The 22017-nt window shown below is 42.8% G+C and overlaps 1 protein-coding gene across 1 annotated transcript in view; it reads right to left on the reverse strand.

Annotated features, from left to right (window-relative positions):
* Positions 1-22017, reverse strand: part of PLCB1 (phospholipase C, beta 1 (phosphoinositide-specific)) — a gene marked incomplete at its 3' end in the record, with an annotated part of 295565 nt that overhangs the window by 30504 nt on the left and 243044 nt on the right. Inside the window, exons 10-11 of the mRNA XM_010144484.1 lie at positions 8199-8352; positions 839-888 (exon numbers count right to left, since the gene is read on the reverse strand). Coding sequence (XP_010142786.1) covers positions 839-888; positions 8199-8352 — 204 coding nt within the window. The remainder of the gene's footprint in view (positions 1-838; positions 889-8198; positions 8353-22017) is intronic.

The following is a 22017-nucleotide window of genomic DNA, read 5'->3' on the forward strand; positions in this document are numbered from 1 at the left end:
ATGCCCCCGCAACCAGTCCCCGCCCGTCTGCCCACCTGCCACAGCACAAGAACATGGGAGAAAGGGAAGTCATTTGGAGCCTCAGGAATAAATACAGATCATCTAATCATAATTAGAGTTAACAGCATCTTTTACCCTCGGCTGAGAGGAGTAACACTTGAAGGCATACAAAAAGCGTAAGAACGTAACAGAAATAATTCAGGCAGAGTCAATGTCATGGTTTGGGTTCTGCCCTCAGTTAAGTTGCTGTGAGTGAGGAGAAATAACTGCATTGCAGCCAACTGAAAAACTTCTGATGGACAGCACAGAATACATAAAATAAAATAACTAAACTAAAATGGCTTAGTTCTAAAAGAACTTATCCCTTGACAAGCAATGTGAAATTCATCGCCGTCTCCGGACAGCAAGAGCACGTTTTCTCATACGCAGCCAACTGAAAAACTTCTGATGGACAGCACAGAATACATAAAATAAAATAAAATAACTAAACTAAAATGGCTTAGTTCTAAAAGACTTTGTTATCCCTTGACAAGCAATGTGAAATTCAGCGCCATCTCCGGACAGCAAGAGCACGTTTTCTCATACCATGCAATACAGTTTAATACAAGACAAAACAAACAGCCACTAATGGCACCATTACTAGGCCTCACATCAATATTTAATACACTGATCATCGCGCTGGGGTCGTCAGTTAAATTTCCTGATGCGATGCTGCATTTCGTAGAGAGAAATTTAATTAAACTACTGTAATACAAATCTAAAAATAAGGAAAAATCAGCTTTCCTCAAATTCAGGAAGTATTAAAAAAAAAAACCAAACCAAACCAAACTCCCCAAACCCAACAAAGAACCCCAGAAGCATTCAGGGAAGGATACCCAGCCAGGGTGTCTTCATCTGCCGCAACAGGTTTGATTCCCCTCATGGATACACGTTTCTCCCAGCAGCGAGGGGAAGATACTGGAAGATTGGCTTAGTGCTCGTGTTAGATGTGAAGAAAATGGATGTGGTTTCCAGCAGGAGACCTTCCTGCACTTCTTGAAGGGAATTCACTTGCCTTTTAAGGCGGCAGTGAGCTCATTTATGCTAAGGGTTCCTCACTGATGGGGGATATAGAAATACTTCATCGAGACCGGCATATAACGCAGATTCATCCTCATTTTTTGTCTCTGTCCTTCTGTCTTTAGGTTTTACACCGGGAACTATGGGTTTTGGGTTGTGTCACTAAACAGCATTGCCTGCTTCTCTGTGTTTTTACCTCCCACTGGCAACAGAAAAACCCTTTTATTTAAAAATTCCTGTGTACCATTTGTGTCTGATACAGGAGCTGGAGCAACTGCAAACGCCTCACAAGGTATTAACATAATTGCTATTGAAACCCGCAAGATTTCTGAGCTCCAGCTGGAACTGGTGGGAAATAGATGTTAATAACGGAAGCGTTTGGCCAGCACTGTAAGGTGCTAAAGATCCAAACGGAGACAGCAAAGTGACGAAGCGTCTCTGTGTCTCTTACTTAACTTTATCTCGTGTTTCTCCTTTAATCATGGCAGGTTATCTTTGCTCCTAGAAAAGCCTTTTTGGTGCAATCCCCACGTCTGGGGTAAGCAGCGGCTCTTTTTCTTTGCAGGACTCAACACGCAAGGTCAGGGTATACCAGCACTCGAAGCATCGTAAAAACTAGGCTCTTGTTACGTGGATCTGCTGAACTCTGCTGCTCAAAAAACTACATTCACTTACAAAACTGTTTTCATAGTGGTTTTCTTTTCCCTCAAAACACGCAGAATGTGGATTAACAAACTATTTTATGATTACACACTCTGCTACGCTTCCTGAGAGTTTACTGGCCGTTATTATTGCTAAGTGTTTCGGACGACAAGATCCTTAACCTTCAAAAGTGCTTAGGGAAATCGTGGCATGCACCGCCTGCCGTATGACACTTCTCCACACTATCTTATTAAGAAGGCTCAGACATTTTGGAAGTGTTCCTGCTCAGGATAAGAGGATATTCAACCTCAAAGCATTCAATCTTCAGGAAGACTCCCAGTCAGAGAGCAAGATGCTAGCCAATGTTTTAATAGTCTCAATAGCTTATTTTTCTGCAATGTGGAATATTAGGAATATTGCCTCAAATGTTTTTTCCTTATATTATTTATAAATTTCTGTTGTGTATGTCTGGTTTTGCATGCACTCCAAACCACCCCTTCAATAGATGCATTCTAAAATGTGCTAACACAGACACGTAAGGGAATGCTTCCAGTAAGATACTCCTAATACCCTGAGTACAGACACATTTTCTAATACTGGAAACTGAAAGCATTGTGTATTTTCTCCTATAATACATCCAGCATCTACACTGATACCATAACATTTGTATCCCATCACCCTATACTGGATAAGGAGGAACAGATTTTCCAAAAAACTCACTTTTCTACAAAATATAATTGGCCAAATGGTACCTGACAGGTCACAAATGAACAAAATGAGCCCATGCTAATTGATACGAGCTGAGGGTATGACCCACGTTTCAGTTCCAGACTCCCATAACTTGAAACTGCTTATTTCCCAGCAAGTGCATCCTCTTTGGGTTCATTCATCACCTTTTTTTTCCAAGTGGAAGTTATTTGCGATATGCGGACTTAAAAATTGTTTACAACTTAATGACATGTATCCTCCTGCAGCTGGGAGATATTTGGATCCAGGTATCTGGAGTTCTTCACCACTCTGGCACCACTCTGGCACCACATTCTCCCGGCATGAAGAAGTGCCTGTACCCTCCCTTGTACCATGGGAGTGTACAAACATGAGCTGCCGTGCACAAACATGAGCTGCCAAACCTGCTCTCTTCAGGCAAGTCCTGGAGAAGCAATCAGTGCAGCGGATCACTCGCTGCAGCTGGCAGCGTGCAGGCTCAGAGCCCCGTGCTGCTGGGAGTCTGGCTCTTGACTCCAGCCCAGCGAAGTTTTTTCAGACACAGTACATTTATCTGAATTTATTTTCCTTCCGAGCTCTTTTGCCATGCATGGGGCAAGTGAATTAGACCTCGCACTGTGCCATATTCTGCTACCGCTTGTATGTAAGTCAAAATAGGGCTCTCACCCTGTGGTTGCTATTTTTAAGGCATTATGTTGGACCAAAGCAGGACGTGTGGCCAGGTCTGCTCTGGCCAGCATCAGGAATACACTTGCTGTCAGGATTGATCCAGGCCCACCCGAGCAGAAGATCCGGGTGTGTGCCAGCAGGGCTGGGCAGCCTCTGAGTTTATGTTTTGGCTCAGCTGCCTGCGGTGCCCGGGCAGCTCCCACGCTGCAGCCAGGCTGCGTGAGGGACACTGCCCAGCGTGGATAACCCTTATCCGAACTGTGAGATCCACCTCAGGAAGGCTCACTGCATGACCGGCTGAGTCTCCCCAGCTGCAGTGAGGGAGTGGGACCTTCTCACAGAGCCTTTCTGCTGCTGCCGGCTGTCCTCACCCTCCTCCTACAGATTTCAGCTATGTGAAGATCTTCAGATGCTGATACTGGAGTCAAGGAGGTGACCCAATCCTCAAACAGTTTTATTCCCCTTAAAGAAAGGGGTTTAGAAAATAACACATCTCTTATTTCAACATGCTTCAACTAGCTGGCCTAGAGAGGTAAATGAGAGAAGACTCAGAGCATCTTGAACACTCACCAAGCATTAGTGAGAGAAATATTCCTTAAAGGAAACAAACTGCTTTCATGGCCTTGACTGTTCTTCTTCTTGAGAATCCAGTTATCTTAGATCAGACCAAACAATATTTTTTTAAACGTAACGAGTTCACCTCTGCTGCTACTGGAGACAAGCTGCCTCGAGAAATTTTGGTGTCAGTTGCTGATTTGTATTAGAATAATTAATTTTGCCTCTAAGGATATACTCCATATGATTTTTTCTGTCCCTTTTCCAAGTTTTCCAATCACTTTTAAAAGAGGAAATTCTCTCACTTTGAGCATGGCTTAAGAAAGAGGGAATTGGCATGGGAGAAGATGGTAAGGGAGGGCAACAAAAAGATCAGCTGAGGTTCAACAGTGCTAGCGTTAACACTCAGCTGTCAAAATTAGAGCAGTCATGTAACAACATGACAGAGCAGGAGACCTAAGGAATTTTTTTACTCAGAGTCTGCTTAATTGAGTAGTCATCTTCTCCCCAAAGCCAAACTGCCTCAGAGGAAGATGCAAGTGAGTCAGACAGATGGAATCACCATCTTATCAAAGCTATTTTTTATACAAAGGAATTTTTTTGAGAGCCAGGCTCCATGTAACACCTTCCACAGAGATCGTCTTTCCACTTTGTGAAGAAACTACAGCTTTCCCTCTGCTGATTTTTTTTTTTTTAATGGCTACAGTCAATTCAACGATATAACTGTGGGAGCAGCTTCCACAATTGTGCTGAACAGGCCACGGGGCCCAGAGAGTGGTTCTGCAGCTTCCTTCCTGAAAGGTTAAGTCATCATGTCCAAATGAACATCATCCGACAACTCAGGTGTTGTGATATTCTGAAGGGGAATAATGAAAAATAACGACGGCTGGAAGGTAAAAAAATACCGCCATAAACTGCTGACAGATGAAGGAGCTGCACGACAACCCCTATTCCTTCTTTTTAGCCATTGAGCCTTGCGCTAGGATGAACTGTGAGCTCAGCGCCAGGAGGAGCCTCATTTATCTGCCTTAGATTGCTTGACAGGATTAGCTGGATCTGTTGGTGGGAAGACAGTTATGGCTCCTCCTCAGTTCAGCTCCTCTCTGCTGCAGGAACTCCCTGCGCTTTCCCACCCTTTAGTCCATTGAAGAAGGATGTGGTGGGGCTGAAAAAGAGCAGAGCCTTGGCTCTTGCCAGCTGATCACCTGAGCTCAACGCAGCAGCCAATGCAAAACCTGCTCATGGTGGTATGACAAACTCATTGTCAGAGCAGGCATCACCCAGCTTTCTTTCCCTCCCATATAGTGCTGTCATCTTGGAAACTGTGAAGATACTGTTTCGGAGGCTGAAGGTGAAGAAGGTTTCAAGAAAGATAATAAGCCACAACAGTTAGGACTGAGGAATCACTGAGAACAGAAGAGCTGGAGGACGGCAGAGGAGAGGCCACAGCAGCAATAAAGAAGGGCAGAACGTGCCTCTCATGAGAGATTCTTCCAGAAACAACGTAAAGTACTGGACTATAAGCAGTGAAGCAAATGCTGAGGGTGAATGGGACAGTCCCACATTGGCTGCGCGTGATAAACTGAGAGCTCTGCAATCTCCTGCTGCTGCATCATTTCTCCTTTTAGCCAAAGACAAAAACATGTTAAAGGATTGTGATTTTCATATTTTGCATTTCACATACACAACAAGAAGTTGCAGAGCCATCAAAGTGTGCAACGCTGATTATGATACGTAATCACTTGTCTTGGACTTGGGTGCTGCTGAGAGAAATGCTGCAAAGTCACTCCCCACTGTGACCACAGCAGTAACCTGAGGAGAGACTGGTGAGAAGCCAGAAAAAAGCAGGGTTTCACATTAAGGGTTGAAAGGAGTAAATATGATACTGGTGAGAAAAAAAGGAGACAGTAAAAAGAAGTTTCCAAAGGATGACATTTGTTGAAGCTGGCCTAGGTTCACTACAAGTCACTCCTTTCTCCAAGGACTTCTACCTTTGTTCTTAAAAATTATGTCTCCCTCAGAAAAAGAAAGCAGTAACACTTCTAAATAAATAATCAGGACTTGATGTACTGCCAAGGGCTTCTACTAAGGGCTAGGAAAATGATCAGCATAATTAAAATAAATTCAGAGTGTGCACATGCTTCTTTTTATGTTATAACATCGTTTCTTTGCGCATGCTTTTTCTGTGTTTAAAACACTAACAAAGGGAGAGATAATTGGTAGGGTATTAAGCGCAGTAATCATAAAGGATTTCTAGACTGAAGGATTTTCTTATTGTCCTAATAATTACTCCTAGTTGCTATTTCACAGCTCCAGTGAGGGCAGAGGTGCTACCGAAGCTTCCCTTCCAAAGCCAGGAGCACCTGAGCAGACCCTTTGAAATCTCCTTGGGAAAAAGAGCAGTCTGCCATCGTTAATTTTACTAATTTTACTAAGCGTTGTCGGAAGAAAGCAAACGGCAATAGGATTGCTGTAGCTGGTCTAGCCTCAAAGCAAAAGCTAAGGCTGTCAGTTTTTGTGATACGCAGACAAAAATCAGATCATTAATCCCACTGTCGGCCAGCTGCCACACATTTACTGCACATAACGAACCCTCTGCAAGGGAAGGGCATGCGTTCTGCGCCTGTAAATGTGAAAATACATGCTCTGAAACGGAATTTGAAAGAGACTCAAACTTACTTTGCACTATCCTGTGAGTTTACTCTGATTTACTCACCCCAATTTACTACGCCAGAGATATCGTAGCTAAGACTGAGGATCATACTTCTGAAATTATCCAGAAACTCAAGCAAAGAAACCTCTAGATGCAATCCGAGAAGATTTGCAGACTTTCACATACAACTCAAAGTGAATTTGGAAAGTTTCAAGGTAAACTTTCTTTCTCCATAAATACTTAAATACGTTGGGTCACTTGTGGTGCAGTTTAGAACAGGCTGGACTAACAGCGAATCCCCATCCTTAATTCCTTGTTCCAGACCTTTGGAACAGGATCCTGTCCTGATTAGCCCTGATAAAAATCCGTGGTCTGGTACTGGTAGAGAGGAGAGCAGTATTTTACCTCTTCAGACCAACTTCAAACTCCTCTGTCTGTCCTCCCTGTGGGCCTTTACTTCCCACATTCTTCCAGAAATCTGTTTAAAGCTGCAGCATTTGGCTTAAACGGGTCCTGATCCTCACTGACAGAACAAAGTCCATGCTGGAGGCAAGAGGCATACAAATTATCATTATCAAAAATTGCTTTTGCTTTGGACACGTCTGGATTCTTCCAAAGAGCATCAATTTCTGCATGTGGCAACCGAAACTTAAAAGCAGCCACACTGACATTCGTTCCTTTTAATTCAGAGAAACAAAAGAGCTGTCAAGCCAAATAATTATATGACAAGTTGTCGCACAAACACGTTTCACAGCCAAATTATAAACCTCTGATGGAGACGATGACAGTTCATTCACCTTGGGAAAGCCCTAGAAGGGGCTGTAGAAAGTGCTATGGCAAACACAAACCAGATGAAGCACCTGCCCCAGGGTCTGTTTACCCTGGGCATCACCCCTGCGTGGCTTTGTGCATGTTTGAGCACACTGACTCTCTGAAGAACTTGGTCAATTAAGGCAAGTCCGTTAATAACATCAAAAAGCTTATCATGAGCCACGTTTTTAGCACACTCTGTAGCATAATTTCCTTTTTTTTTAACATACTGCTAAGTCATTAGCAAACACGAGAAGACAAAGCAAACACCAAATCAAATAGGAGAGAACTTCTCTTGCACATCTGCCAGTCAAAAATGTTTGCTCCTACATAAACTAAACTAAAATCGTAAATTTACATTCATTTTCTCACAAGTTAATAGCATCTTAGACCAGAAAATGAATGCCAAAAGTTGGATTTCTCATGGACTGAGGTTTTTTTGAATCTTAAAACATTGTTGACTTTGCTGTGCAAACAATACAATTCAGACTCCTTAATTAAATTAGCAGGAGCTTCTGCTTTAGAAACTTGACAGCACCTAAAAATTTCAGCTCAGACATTTGGCTTAGTGAGAGACCGGATCTCCATTCCTCGCAGGTACGAACGGACTGTCAGAAAGCTGTGTGCCATGCTGGACCGTCTCTAATCTCCGAATCAACGTGAATTTCACAGAGCTCAACAAACTGCCAGATTTAACGGTTAGGGGAAATTTTATGAGCTACAGAGATGTGTCCCATCTTCTGCTTCGCACATGTGTTTGGCTGTCCTTGGTTGTCATAAAAAGCACCTCATCCCCAAATAACAAACTTAATCTGGAACACTATCTCAGTTGAGGGAAACTTTCCAGGGGCTTAACTGGGCTTCAGACCAGACCTTGTCTGAACAACACAACTGCTGCTCACCTGTTAGGAAAGGTGTATTTGATGTTCGTGTGTAGCAGCTAGAACAACTATCAAGTGCTACTCTTGCTTCCCTGAAGACTAAGCTCCATCATCATTTACTGCTGATGCTTTTCCTGTATTTTCTGGTATCACTGGAAATCCGCTAGGAGTTTTTGTAAGGTAAGAAATCAGATCTCTCCAACACTGTACCTGTGAGGTAGGTGTTGTGTGAGGAATTGATGAAATAGTGTGACAGTGGTTGAGACATATCTTCATTTAAATCCAGTTTCTCAGGTGGAACAACGCCGTTTTCTTCTCCGCTCAGATACCGCATAAACCCATCCACAGATATCTGTCCTGAGAGAAGCACAGATCCAGGGAAAGCACCAATTAATTTCAAGCACAGATTTCTCGGCATACAGATGTTATGTAAAACACACACAATGGTGTGTGTGAAAGACCAGACAGTCACCAGACTGGCCTTCCCCTCGTTATCCGTGTATTATTTTGTTACCATTACCTCATTGTCAGCCATATAAGTTGCAGGTAATACAGGTAATAATAATAAGAAACATATAAGATGCAGGTAATACACATGCCCGTACCAAAGATAAATCATCTCATAATCAGTATCTATAGACAATGAAGGGCACAGGGGAATCAGTTACAGCAGGCTATAAGAACGGAGAAAAAAACCCAAAGCCTATCAAGGAAAGGTGTCTTCTGGAGATAAAAGAAAGCCTGTTTTCCAGAGGAAACCACAGAAACAGCAGAGAGCCACACAAAGACACAGGTGAGGAACTCTGACCTCTCGAACACGATTCAGTGTGTGTGTATGAATGTGACCAAACCGCAAAGTGAAGCAAAGCAAACTGAACAAACCACCTTTCAAGTGGAACTCAGCTTTGCTTTGTGAGTTTTACCTTTGTCTTCTAGTTCATATCTCACTGCAGTGCCAGCATAAACAGTCATTTCATACGCTGCTGGCCAGTTAGAAAGCAGAGTCCTACCCTCAGCGTAAACGTCACCGTTCATCTCAGCGTAGTGACAGCACAGTGAATTTCTCTGTCAGGCCCTTCTGCATTAAAGTTGATTTTAGGGTGTTGATTTATACATTTTGACTAAAAAAACCCCAATTCAGTAGCCTGTATTTGAAGATGAATGCTTAACCGAAGGAACTGGAGACATGTTTCTTTGCCTGGTATTTGTGTTATTTTGTCTAGATTTCACCTGCAGTTTTACTCAACCATGTAGCTTTAGTTAATTCAGTTACTGCCTAGAGTAAACCAGATCCTCTGTATCTCTGAAGAACCTTGAAGCAGCTACATACCTGGTCATCCCCAACTATGAGAATGACTTACCTCTTTTCCCTATCCCAAAATACTCTGCAAAGCATCTCTGTTGAAAAAGAAACTTAGCTGGCTGACTCTGGCATTGAAAAACCAAAGACTTCTCCTGACTCTGCTATGCTCCTCTTTCAGGGTCAATCCCTTTTCATCCTAAAACATATGAACTTACACATTTTTTTCTAACAGATGAAAAAGCAATGGTCAACCCTGCATCATTTTTGTAAAGCCTGTAACTACATGATGCAAATATAGCATGTAAGGCTTTTACTTAAAATCTCTGCTTGACCCTTAGGATTTGGCTCTTGATCAGAGAGGAGAGAGACAACAGTCTTAGGTTCAGATGCCTCTTCCTCACAACCACCAAGATGGGGGCACTAAATGAACCTATTCATATGGCAAGAAATGTCGTGACAGTACAGGGCACTGCATTTATCATTCTTAGGATGACAACTGTAAGATGGTTGGAAGGAAAAAATAGCTGGAAAAATTCACTATTTTAATCTGAATTCAACCCTGTCCGGCTCCACAGCTGCCTTCTTAGAGAGGAATTTATCATCTCAGACTATACCTGAAAACCAGGGTCCTTGCGGTCCTTGTTTTTCAGATGGAGACCTGAAGCTGAGGGTAAATTAACTGACTGGACAATACCCCATGGAAAACCTATGAGTTAAGCTGGGAGTTGAACTGCACAACGCCTTGGAGCCTGTTTGGGTGAACTTGAACACCTCTGGGACAAAAGGCAGCAAAGCCCAGGCCCTTCTCCCTAGTTTGTGGAGCATTCCACCCCTTTGCTCCCTTTCACACTGAAGTACGGCAAGGTCTGCAGAGTGGTCCTTCTGCGTGCTGCTGCTGGTATTAAAATAAATCACAGCAAGCATTGTTCACACGTATAATTACATAGTTTCTGAGTTACACAGTTATCTGAGCTTATGGCTGTAGAACGCTATTTTCCCCATCATAATTAAGCAGTCAGCATTTCAGAAAGTGAAGTAATTTGCAAGTTCAATTACAGCTGATATTGCACCAGTGAGAGTTTGACTGTGGAACGGAGATGGCAGATGTCAAAGGGACTTTGTATCCTGGATATTAAAGAGTAGATTGTTTGCTACCAACGTCAATGATATTCTGAGGCCAACTGCAGTGAGGGCGATCCTCAGTGGACAGTCATCCAAAATGAAATGGCCTCAATTTACTGGTAAGATTTGTTCTCTGTTTTCTTACGCATATTACAAATTTACCACAGACATTTCCAAGAAAAAAATAATTTGTGATCAGTTCTTTCCATTACAGCTGTCACCTTTTATCTTCACATATATATTAGGATGATTTAATGGCATGATTAGATATAAAAAGTTAGAGGGAAAAGAAATGCAAACCCAGGGAAAAACAAAGGGACAAGACAGATTCACAGTATTTTTCCATTTTTTTCCCCTTGCACATAATTGCCTTAAGATCAGCTGAACCCAAGGTCTTTGATGAAACTTTCAAAATAACTGGTGTGCTTTATATCCTTACAATTGTGGAGTTAGCTGGCTTGTCCTTTTCACTCGCTGTTGCTGTGTTAAATTTGAGCTGATGTCACTGACTAGGACAGAGGCAGACCCAAAGCTCACTAGTGTTTGCTGAAATGTTATCATCAGCTTCAGTAACATTTGGTTCAGGTCCTTACTAAATAATCCTAAGTGCAATGCAAAGAAAGAGGAGATGCCAGATAACTGTCTTCTGGCTATGTTGGCAAAGAAGAGCAAACACAGACATAACTGTAACAGAAGCTATTCCAACAGCTGCCACACCCAGTTAAGATCCTTTCCTCTGTGGGTTCGGAATTTACTGGCACAAGAATTTTATTTTTCCCCTCAAATATTTCTTCTCTAATTTATTCATTGGAATTTCCCTATGGGGTCACTCAGTAGAGCTTTTAAAACACTTAAACAGCACAATCATCAAAATGCCTCCTTTTTCCAGTGGTGTCTGGCCTGTTTATGTGTCCCACACTCAACTCTGACACCACCAGCCAATTGAACGTGAGAGCGAAAATCAAGGATATTTGAATCAACTGGTCCATTTTCAACTCAATGCAAATCCACTTCTGCTCACAGACCAAGTGCTGCCTCAGCACATCTCGCCAAGAAGCGACCTCACAATGTGCCACACCTGGATGATGTGCAAAGTTTTGAGAAACCACACAGTTTCTGCATGGAACAAAAGATGCTCAGATGCCGTGTTTGATGATTAATGTGGGTTCTGGACTCACCAGACTGAAGAAATTAGTGATGAATGTCAGCTGCAGGATATTTGATTCAAAGCGCCTGTAAGTGACTGGCTGAAGTTCTGTGCAAGCCAAATAAGTAACAAATCAATTTTAATGTTTTTATTGTACATTGGAACAGGTCTGTAAAATAAAAGAGCAAGTACCGAAGAGAAATACGAAAGCATCTGAGGTATTCCTAACCACAGATATTTCCAACACCTCAAGATTATAAATCTGTGCCTGAACACTTGAACTTTTATGTAAAAAAGTATCTGAATTTACAACAAGAGCTAGAGGGTCTGGAAGGTCTAGAACTGTCTTTACATGTCATATTTATACATCTACATACTTCCAAAATATGTTCTCCAAATGGAAAGGAAGCTTCTAAAATAAAGGGACCTTGACTCCTCCACATCTTTTGAACATTTTACCCATTACACGGTACCCTCGCAGTCTGCCTGCTTGCCCACACAAACTGTTATTCACACTGTGAATTGCCCATGCCATCGTTTCACGAGACAAATCTAGCCCAAACTCAGATGGACCTATTCGAATCAGGTTCTGGCTTTATCCCTGTGCTACTTTTCTGCACTGTGGATTTGAGCTTTGCTTCCCCTTTAGGTGCACGTGCCGGGAGTCCGTTTGTGGTGTGCCTGCAATCCCCTTCTCCCCTTCACTTCTGATTTGGAAGCTCAGCTTCATCTGCCAGCTTGGTGGGGAGTTTGTCAGCGATTGTCCCACCTGCTGCCTCCAAACCTCATCCTCTACCATGGAAAGGAAGAGGGAGCCCATACAGGGGACTGCAAAAATGTCCCCCAGCGTTCAGTGTTTCACCTGCAACAAAGAGTGAAGCAGCTTCTTTAGCAAGCGGTTCCACAGGACCCCTGAATGGCTGCTCCATGCAACCTGTAGGGTTGCGAAATTCATGCAGAGATCAAAGAAGAACCACCAGATTTACAATCAAGTGAAGTCAATCAGTTCTGGTAATTTGCAGTAGAATTTGCTGGGAAGAAGTAATCTCCTCCTAGAAGAGTAATAGATTTAACAGGGATGCTGAGAGAGTCTATGGAATTTCCCAGGCTGTGAATAATCAAGGCTTCTCTACTTGAAGGCTCTTCATAATCTGCTTTGACTGGATCTAGAGAACAGAGCACAATTTTCTCATCAGGACCTGTGACAGTCCTTGTGCAGGGCCAGGGCACTACACTTTCCTGTGCAAGCAGAGACATTGCTAATCTCCTCATGTAAAACTGTCCTCATGCAGTTTCCAGGACTGGCTGCTTTTGACATGACGATTCCTCTCCTGCTGCTTAATGAGACAGGGGTAACTCAACAAGTTCCTGCTTTCCCGACTCCTCTGGTGTGCCAGCATGACCAGCATATCATTCTGGATGTGAAAATGCCCGTGGGTCCCTTGCCAGCTCATCAGCTTGAGGACATAAACAAACCCCTGCTCACTCAACACCTGCAGCACTGTGCTAAGCGCAAGATAAGAGACGTGAGGGTTCAAGACAGGCCTGAGCTTCTGAAGGATGCTCCTTCACCACTTCAGTGCCCTCTGCAGAGGCAAGATAAAGGTCAAACCCCAGCAGCGTAGTAGTCTGGAGGAAATAAAGAAGTACAGCTAACCCTGCCAACTTCTCAACCCAGCTGCTTGATCTGAACTCCATTCTCCTTATTGCAGCAGGTAATTGATTGCTGCTTGATTTTCCTCCCCCCAGGAGCCTTCCAGTCCTTTGGGTAAAATCTTGAGACGGAACAGGACAGAAAACAAGAGGGGCACAACAGACAGCAGTAACGACCACTTATCTGTGTGCTTTTCTCTGTACTTCAAGCTTGAAACTTCAACATCGGTGTTTGCTTAAAATTTGTTGTAGGACGATTAAAATGTGCATTTGCTTGTATCAGTCAACAGGTTTGGCTGCATGCATCTTAAACATCTCTTTCCATATATTTGCAAACTTAATAGAGCCTTCCATTTGTTGACGCCCATGCTGTTATCCACTCAGCTATAATGTAACTGGAAGGCACAAGCGTGCCAAGAAATGTTATCAAAGTAAAAAAGAAAACAAACAAACAAGAAAGGAAACGAGACAATTAACTGGCACTTTGAATCTCCCAGCCAGCAACACCGAATTTCATTAGTATTTTGTCTGACAGCAAAATCAAGTCCATTGCAATGCAGCCTGTGACATTAATCACACGCACTGTAATCCCCGACAGCTGAGCACTCCTCTCGCCGCCAAGCAAAGCAGATATTCTGTAATCCTGGGAGAGAACGGTACAACATGCCCCACTGGGAATTCCACTGCAAACCAGCACTGCAGTTTACAGCTGATTACGAGTTAACATTCCTGTGCACGGTGTAGAGCGGATGCATACACCCACTATGTGTCTCTTGACGCTGGGCACCCATTAGCCGCTCCTTGCTTTAGCTTTGTGACCAGCAGAGAAGCTCACAAGGACGAATTTACATAAAATTCACACTGTGTGGGACAAGGTGTGCCCGAACCACTCTAACACTTGCAGCATTTGCACCCAAGTGATTTTGGAAGTGGTGCTGAAACCCGTTCAGCTTTCCAGACACGCGTGCTATGACTATACCGTTAAGGAGCACCTGGAATTTCTCACTGTACTGCACCATCCAAAGTCATCACGAGGAGAGAACATGGTACAAGATCAGCCCAGATTGAAAGTGCCACAACCCTATGACTGTCTTACTGGACTTTACCTCAGCAACACCACTGGAGCTCTATTTTAGAAAAAGCACTGGGGACAGAAAAGAGTTTAAGGCCTCAGGTCAGGATCTGCAAGCACTTCAAAATACTGATGTACCAACCACAAGCAGAAGGCATCAGTAACTCCTCCAATTCAGCAATTTTCTCAATGATCAGCAAGGAGAAAAATATAAACTAGTCAGTTTTATCAAGTTAATAAGTAGAGGAAGGGCAAAACATCTGAATATTAGTGAAGCATTGAATAGCATTTCTAAATTTAAATTTTTCCTTGTTGGAAAAAGTGATCTGCAGAAAGCATGGATAGAAAGAAACTGAGGTCAGGGTTTCTTTGAATTTGAAAGCTGAGCAACACAAGAGAAGTCCAGAGGCTGCCACACTGATCAGCAGTAGTCTGGTTTCATACGGTCTTTAATAATTTGAAAAAATGGAATCAACAACACAGGGTTTAAAGAACAGACAGCTGTAATGACCCAGGCAAATGGGACAGAAATCAGATGACGACTCACAATAATTCAAGCCAGGCAGCTAATGATTCAAGCAAAGAAAAATCCAAAATACAGAGCTGATTTAGATGAAGATGCCTAGAAATCCATCCCCCTGAAAAGCTGATGAACTGCAGAGAACAGCAATGCACCTGTTTGCAGCTGCATCAAAACTGGTGGTGACTGACTGGCAGGACATTTTACTATCAAGTCACTGATTAAATGGGTAAATTTAAAAAAATGGCATCAAATATAGCAACATACATAACTGTAACGAAACGTGACCACACAGGCAATCCTCGAGACTGATGGACACGAGGTAGACTTAACCCCTGACAACATCAAGGATCTTTGAGACCATGGACACTGCACCCCGTCTCCTGACTCTAGATTTCGATTCCTCAGTATTAGAAATGTTTCTCTATACAGAAGGTTATTGAGAGAAGTGTTATGAAAAATAACATATGTCACAATATATGCCAGAACAAGAAAGATCAAACACGTAAAGCCGAAGTAGCAATAACAGAATGGCCAAGAAGTGTTGTAAAGGTAAAGGTAAGGATGAGGAAGAAACAGTGGCCAAAGGCAGAACCAGTAACGAGATCAGAGTAAGCAAGAGAAAACTTGGGGTGAGCGAGCGGCTGAAAACGCTTGGCAGTGCTACACCGAACTGCACTAGGAAACAGTCTCGCAGTTTTAAAAATCAAACCAGGAGAATATCCTGTTGTGTTCAAATCTCATTGCAGATTTCTGGACTTAAAGGAAAATGGATTTAATTCTGCCCTCAGTTATAGTTACACTTGCTCAGCCACTTTCTGTAATTAGACAGTTACCTGGCCCCAAACCAAAACGAGCTTTCCTTGCAACATGTTCTTGAAAAAGAAACAGAGAACTCGCTCAAGAAGAACGGAACAGAGCAAGATTCACTGCTCTGCCCTTGAATGGGTATATTGTAACAGGACACAGGGAAATCTGAATGCAAACAGAGAAAGGTAACTCCTATACCATATCCAAATTAAGTGCTCACTGAGTGACAAGCCATCAGCGAGGGAGAACGTTGTGCTTAACTAGCAAACATGGAAGAGCTTGCTCAGTATCAGTTAATCCATGCGGAAATATCACATGTCCAAGGACACCGAGATCCAGAATATTTTGCAGAGTAAGGATCATCCACGAAGCAAAGCGGGATTCGGGACATTTGAATCAGAAATGCTTGTCATTCTAATGACGCTATCGTATCCATCTGATCCTCTGCACAAGTGCACAGAGAAATCAGATCGGACACAAATCATTTATTTTCCCAACAAAACGTCTGCAAATGGAAAACCACTTCTCTGCATGGGTTGCAGAAGAAGTTCTGCAGCTCAAGACACTTAGTTCACTTTGAGGAGGAAATATTTCCTGTAAGGTTCTAGGCAAGCCACACCAAAAAGCAAACCTCGTATTTTGATGATAAAGAGCATTTTCCATCAGAATGAAAACTTTGGGAGCATTCCAAGGACGCTGCTACCTCAAAAGAGGAGGGAAGATAGAGTGTCACCTGAGAAGAAACACAGGTTTCATAATCTCACTAGTGTCTGTCGGCATGAACCATCTGTTTTAACAAGATCTTAAAGTCTCTGTGCAATGTTGAGTGTCTTTTTTATTTGTTTATTTTATTAGAAGTCGCAGTTTTTTTCAAACACCCAAGTAAGAGGGGCTGTAATCCACAGGGGCTACAGCCTGTGTAAGGTTCAGGTTTTTCTCTAGCAGTGCTAGAAAACAGGAAAACACACACACAGACAGGGCAGATTTTAAACACTCAACATTTTCTCTATGAAATTGAAATGTTGGAAATACATTTATTTTAATGGATATTGATCACCCAAATCTTCACAGCAGCTTTAAAAACCTCTACTGTAACAAAGCTTGGCCAGAGTTTGGAGATTCTGGTACGCAGAGGCGTTGTGTTAAGGAGCACAATTCTTGGAACTTGCTATACTGTAAAACTGTGGTTTATGAATAGCCAACAGTACATATACAGCATACGCCTACGACAGCCAACACACGAGTCTCCAGCATCTTGATTCGAGCATGAGCGTGCCGGGTTCACACAGAACCAGATCGCTGCACGTAGTATCAAGCGGTTTCTTAACTGGTTGTCATCCTCTCTTTCTGGCCACAGATAGCTCTTTCTTTAAACCAAAACAGTTTCTACAACATTAGCAGACATATACCTAGACAAATCTGAATATTTAGTAATTTTTATGACTGGGGGAGGATCCCACTCTAGTGTAGCGGATAAACAAGCAATCTCTCCTACATCTCCAGACTGAAGCAGGGTGATCAGCATCATCTCCAGGCTGGACTGTGAAGAAATGCTACATCTAAAGTCCGCTACAAAACCATGCGGGACTGCAGCTTATTCTTTGGCAGCCAACTACTTTTCTGCTTTTTTCTTTTTTGTTCCCTGACCAAATTCAATTTTGCTTAAAAGTGCTGGTCTGGTTTGTGCAGCCTTTACATCAGCAAGCCTCAGGTACTGTCTAAGTTCTTACTGTCGGGGTCTTGTCCAAGAGTGGGGCCTTGGCTATTCAAAACCCCAATGAATCTACATCTCGATGATTTCAGCTGACACTGCACAATAACATGGAGCAATACAGCAATGTAAAAGACGATCCTGCAGTGTCAAGGAACTCTGTCCTCCAGACCCACCTTCTCACCGTAACTACTGTCTACGTGCAAACATACCTGCTGCTCTGGACGTGGGTTGAGGTCTGGAGCATGGTCCAGGAGAAGGAGCCCTAGCCCTGGGCCCTAGCACCTTGCCAGCTCCCATTCAGCATATCAGGACAAAATAAATGAAGGCAAACACTGAGCTACACTCAAACCCCCCAGCAGACCGCTTAGCTTGGCATTGCTGAACACTTTGAGCCCAAACCGCACCCGTCTACAAGAATTGCTGTGGACAGGAAGTCTTTGGCGTCGCAGGGTTTTACAGCCACAAGCCCACTATTCTCTAGCTGCTCTTGACTCTTCAGTACAGATGCAGTAAGAAATTCTTTCTGACAGAATATCCCTTACAGGATACGAGATGGTGGATAGTTTAGAACCAATTAAATCTATAAAAACGCTATGAAACCACCTTCACGCTAGTTCCTAGGGAGCAATGGGATGAGCACTTTACAGCATGGCAGATTTCTAAGACAGGCAGACAACTAGAGAAGTGGAAAGATTTTAGATCAGACAGACGAAAACACCATTAATCCCAGCAATACCATAGTTATTTCTGACAGACACGAAAGAGGGCCACTACTGGAATATTGCCCTGTCTTCCCAAACCTCTGAAAAACACACTCTGCAGAATGCCTCGGAGTGATCCTGGGAGAGGTGAAGGTGGGCTCGCTTCCAATTACCGAGCTGCAATAAAAGTCACCTAAAAATACATACTTTTTTTTCCTCTTAAGTCTCTACAGAAACTATTAATGCACTTGCCAAAAAGACTGTTCTGCAGTATAACGGGAAGAGATAGGAATAGAGGGTGACTGTGCTCTAGGTGGGAAAAAGACCTAGGAAAAGCCTTTATCGCGGCTAATATTTTTACTTCCGAAGTATTCAACTTGAAGAAGCGAATAATATTGAAGAGAAGGGGGGGCGGGTGGGGTGGGGGGGGAGCACGCAAATATTTTTACTTCCGAAGTCTTCCACTTGAAGAAGAGAATAATATTGAAGAGAAGGGGGGGCGGGGGGGGGTGGGGGGAAGCATGGCTCTGCAAAGACAGTTCCAATAAACTAAAAAGAAGGGACTTCAGTCCTTTCAAAGGGACTTCCTGCCCTCTTCTTTAAACTTAGCTCTGCAGCCACAGGCACTGCATTGGACAACCCCTTTCATAAACAAAGCGAACTCTATCTTAGTAACAAGTGCTTTCCACCCCCCCCTCTTTACTACCTCTGGTAGGCTGTGCCAGAACCAGATTGTCAGGAAACTTCTCTTCGTTTCCAGCCTAAATTTATTCAGGGCCACTTGACACCTCTGTGTTCTTCTGCCAACATTGTCCTTTAGCTCACCACGTTTCTGCCTCCCCAGCGTTTAACCCCGATGTATTTATAGGCAACAGTCATATTCCAGCTAAAGGATATTGTTAAGAGGAGATGACTACAACTGACATTATAAGGAAAACTTCCTCGTATGGGCGTTGTATTATAGCAGTGCACATACTCCAAGTCTGTTAACAACCCTGTTAGGACAGATGTCACATCTACCAAAAGACTCCCAGACCACTGCTACTCCTCCAGACAGAGACTGACTGTCTATGTAGTTGAGTCAACCAAAGGATGAGCTAAAAACCAAAAGAGCACACAAAAGGGGATGGCCACATGTCAGTGAGTTCATTTGTGGCAGAGCCAGGAGAACTTCTGCCACCAGTTCTAGATGCCACCCACTGGCTCACAGCAGTCGTCACTCCCTCTGTCCTCACGGGCCCTTTGCAGCTGCAAAGCTCTACATTTGTAGCAGTCGTAAGGAAGAGGCAAACCCCACAATGTTTATTTGAAGTTCATCTCCACTGTTTCCTTCAGCACTCAAGTCCATGCTGCTTTATGTTTTCAGAAGTAAAATTTACCTGATATTCATCTTCAAAGAACAAATCCTGCTGCTAAAGCTGAACACCTCCCTGTGTTCTATAAAAAACGGCAACAGGCACAAAGAAGCTGTTTTACTTTTAGTGAAAGTTTTCAATTTATGGGCTCTGATAGTCTGAGGCTGAGTCAAACACAATACAGGCAGGCAGCAGAACAACGTGTCTCCACGACCCTTGAAACGCAGTATTGATGTAAAAGTCTATTTATCTCTGAGCAAAACCTCCAGCTGAAGAGAATGATGCAGCCTGTACGTAGACTCCAAAACGTCTACTCATGTTTGATTTGTGGTCCTGCACCCCAGGTTCTTCCATCCATTTTTGATGTTAGGACGCGGGGTTTGAGTCTGCCTGTAGGCTTTGAGCCTCATGTCCACCAGGTGATCTATCAGGTTTCCAGGATGTGGGACAAGAGTCACTGGTATGGTCAGCCTCCGTACTGGTTAGTGCAGGTCCGGTCTGGCTGCTGAACTAAACTGGTTGGTTTATGGTCTGCAGCTCTGAAGACATAAGTGCCACATAAATTTCACATTCAGCATTTGTTGGTATCAGTGGAGCCTTCCTGGTGCCAGATATCAGCCCCCAAGTGCCTTTCTGCAAAGCTCATGCTTCTTTCAAAGTATCTGTATTATACACAGAAGACACAGGAAACTTGTCCTGCCTGGAATCCTAAACATAGTTTTGATATTAATTAATTCCAGCGCCAACAGCAAAAACTAACTATGCAAAAGCACATGGAGCTCAGATCCAAGCCAGCTCCTACACTTAAAATGCAACCAAAGAATAAAAGGTAAGAACTTTTGCTTTTTTACTAAGCCAGATACTACCACATCTTTGTTCAGTGTTGCAAAACCCATGACTAGTCCACGTCACTGTTTCATTTTGTTATCAAGTTATCACAGTTCAGTTAGAAAGATGAAGCAATTTACCTGTAAAGCAGATGAAAAAATTCCTCATCATTGAGGATATTCCATTCTAAAAGATATTTACGTTTAGTCTTTCACTTGAGATGCAACTTCCAAATAACTGCAAGATCTGGAATGATCTTAACTAGTAATTAAAACCTGAGCAACTAAAAAGAAAATACAGCGCATTACAGAAAAATATCCTGCAAATTCATTTTGCAAGGATATTTTCCATTCACTTATTTATGGTGATATATTATTCATACTAACATTTGCTTCATATCTATTTAAAAATAATTTTAAAAAAAGGCTTTCTGGCAAGCTACTGAACTTAGTACTTGTTGCTGACAGCATGGGCTAGACTACGAGTTTTGTGTGGCTGAGCGAGCCATTACTCGCCATTACTTCTGGAGAGTAATAAATTGTGTCGGGGTCTATTGTTCTGTTGTCACTTGAGAGTCACAGAATCACAGAAGACATTGGCTTTCCTCCAGTCCTCAGGCACCTCTCCTGTTCTCCAGGAGTGAAGAATCAACCCTGAGAGCTCTTCTCCTGTACAACTGGAGTGCTGGAAAGCACTGAAAATCCCCAGTTACTGGGGGTTTTTTGGTAAGTATTCTTAATTCTTAAAGTTACAGTTAGGAGGCCAAAGGATTTCAACTATTTTGTAACACTTCCTACAAACGTTTCAGTGCCAGAAACCCCCACCATTTGCCTGAATGGTTTATACATCAGAATTTACGCTTTAAATAATGTGAAGTATGTCTGAAAAGCGTAGCCACAGTTGCACGGTACTTGTTTTTTGCCATTACAATCTGTTGCCTAGGAAATGACCCCCTTCTGCCATCGAAAGACTCCAATGTGTCATTATTCTTAAGCAGTTACTAAAAGGTGAATTTAATGTGCTGGGATGAAAATGTACTGATGAAAGAAAAAACACATTTGGGCTGAGGTAAATACTGCCCGGTGTTACGGCTGCCATGAGAAAAACCCATGTAGAAAATGCTGTATAAAACGAAATACATCTTAATTTAAAGTTAATTACTTAAATTATTTTATTGCCGAAGAAAAACGCAGCACAGCAATTACCAATAAATGTGCACCAGCGAAACAGAATTAATACTGGAATTGAGAGAGTCAGAACCATCTCCCTACGTGTCTAACTAAAACTGAGATACTCCTTCCAGAGAGGTACAGTTGAGAAAATCTGGAGAAAGAAGCTAAGGAAAGCTCTTTTCTTCTGTGCAGATCTGAAGGTCTGGCCCTTTAAAATTAGACAGGCAGAGATAGTAGTTAAACAAATACATGCTTAAGAGAAAAAAATTAGTATCTTCATGTCATTACTTATCTCCAAGATGTCTTTTAGTAAGTACAGCCTGGTGTACATGTCCATTGGCCAGGAAAATCTTCAAAGCACTTCCAGACTCTATTTTTAAAGCTTATACGACAGTCAAGATCACCTCAATAAAAATCACTCTAAAAATAACGGCTAATCATAACCGAACCCTTGTCTTGCTCTCACCAACGAGGATGGCAGGAAGCATATATTTTATTGCTGTAGCACGACTCCAGCTTTTCCACATCTTCCTTCCCTGTCAGGCCCTAGTTTCATACTCTTCATTGCTGGTCTGGTACATGGTGCATGCTTGAGTCTTTAGGAGACACAGAATGCCCTATAAGG

Source organism: Buceros rhinoceros, unplaced genomic scaffold (genome assembly GCF_000710305.1).
Source record: "Buceros rhinoceros silvestris isolate BGI_N320 unplaced genomic scaffold, ASM71030v1 scaffold1301, whole genome shotgun sequence".
Classification (NCBI taxonomy): domain Eukaryota; kingdom Metazoa; phylum Chordata; class Aves; order Bucerotiformes; family Bucerotidae; genus Buceros; species Buceros rhinoceros.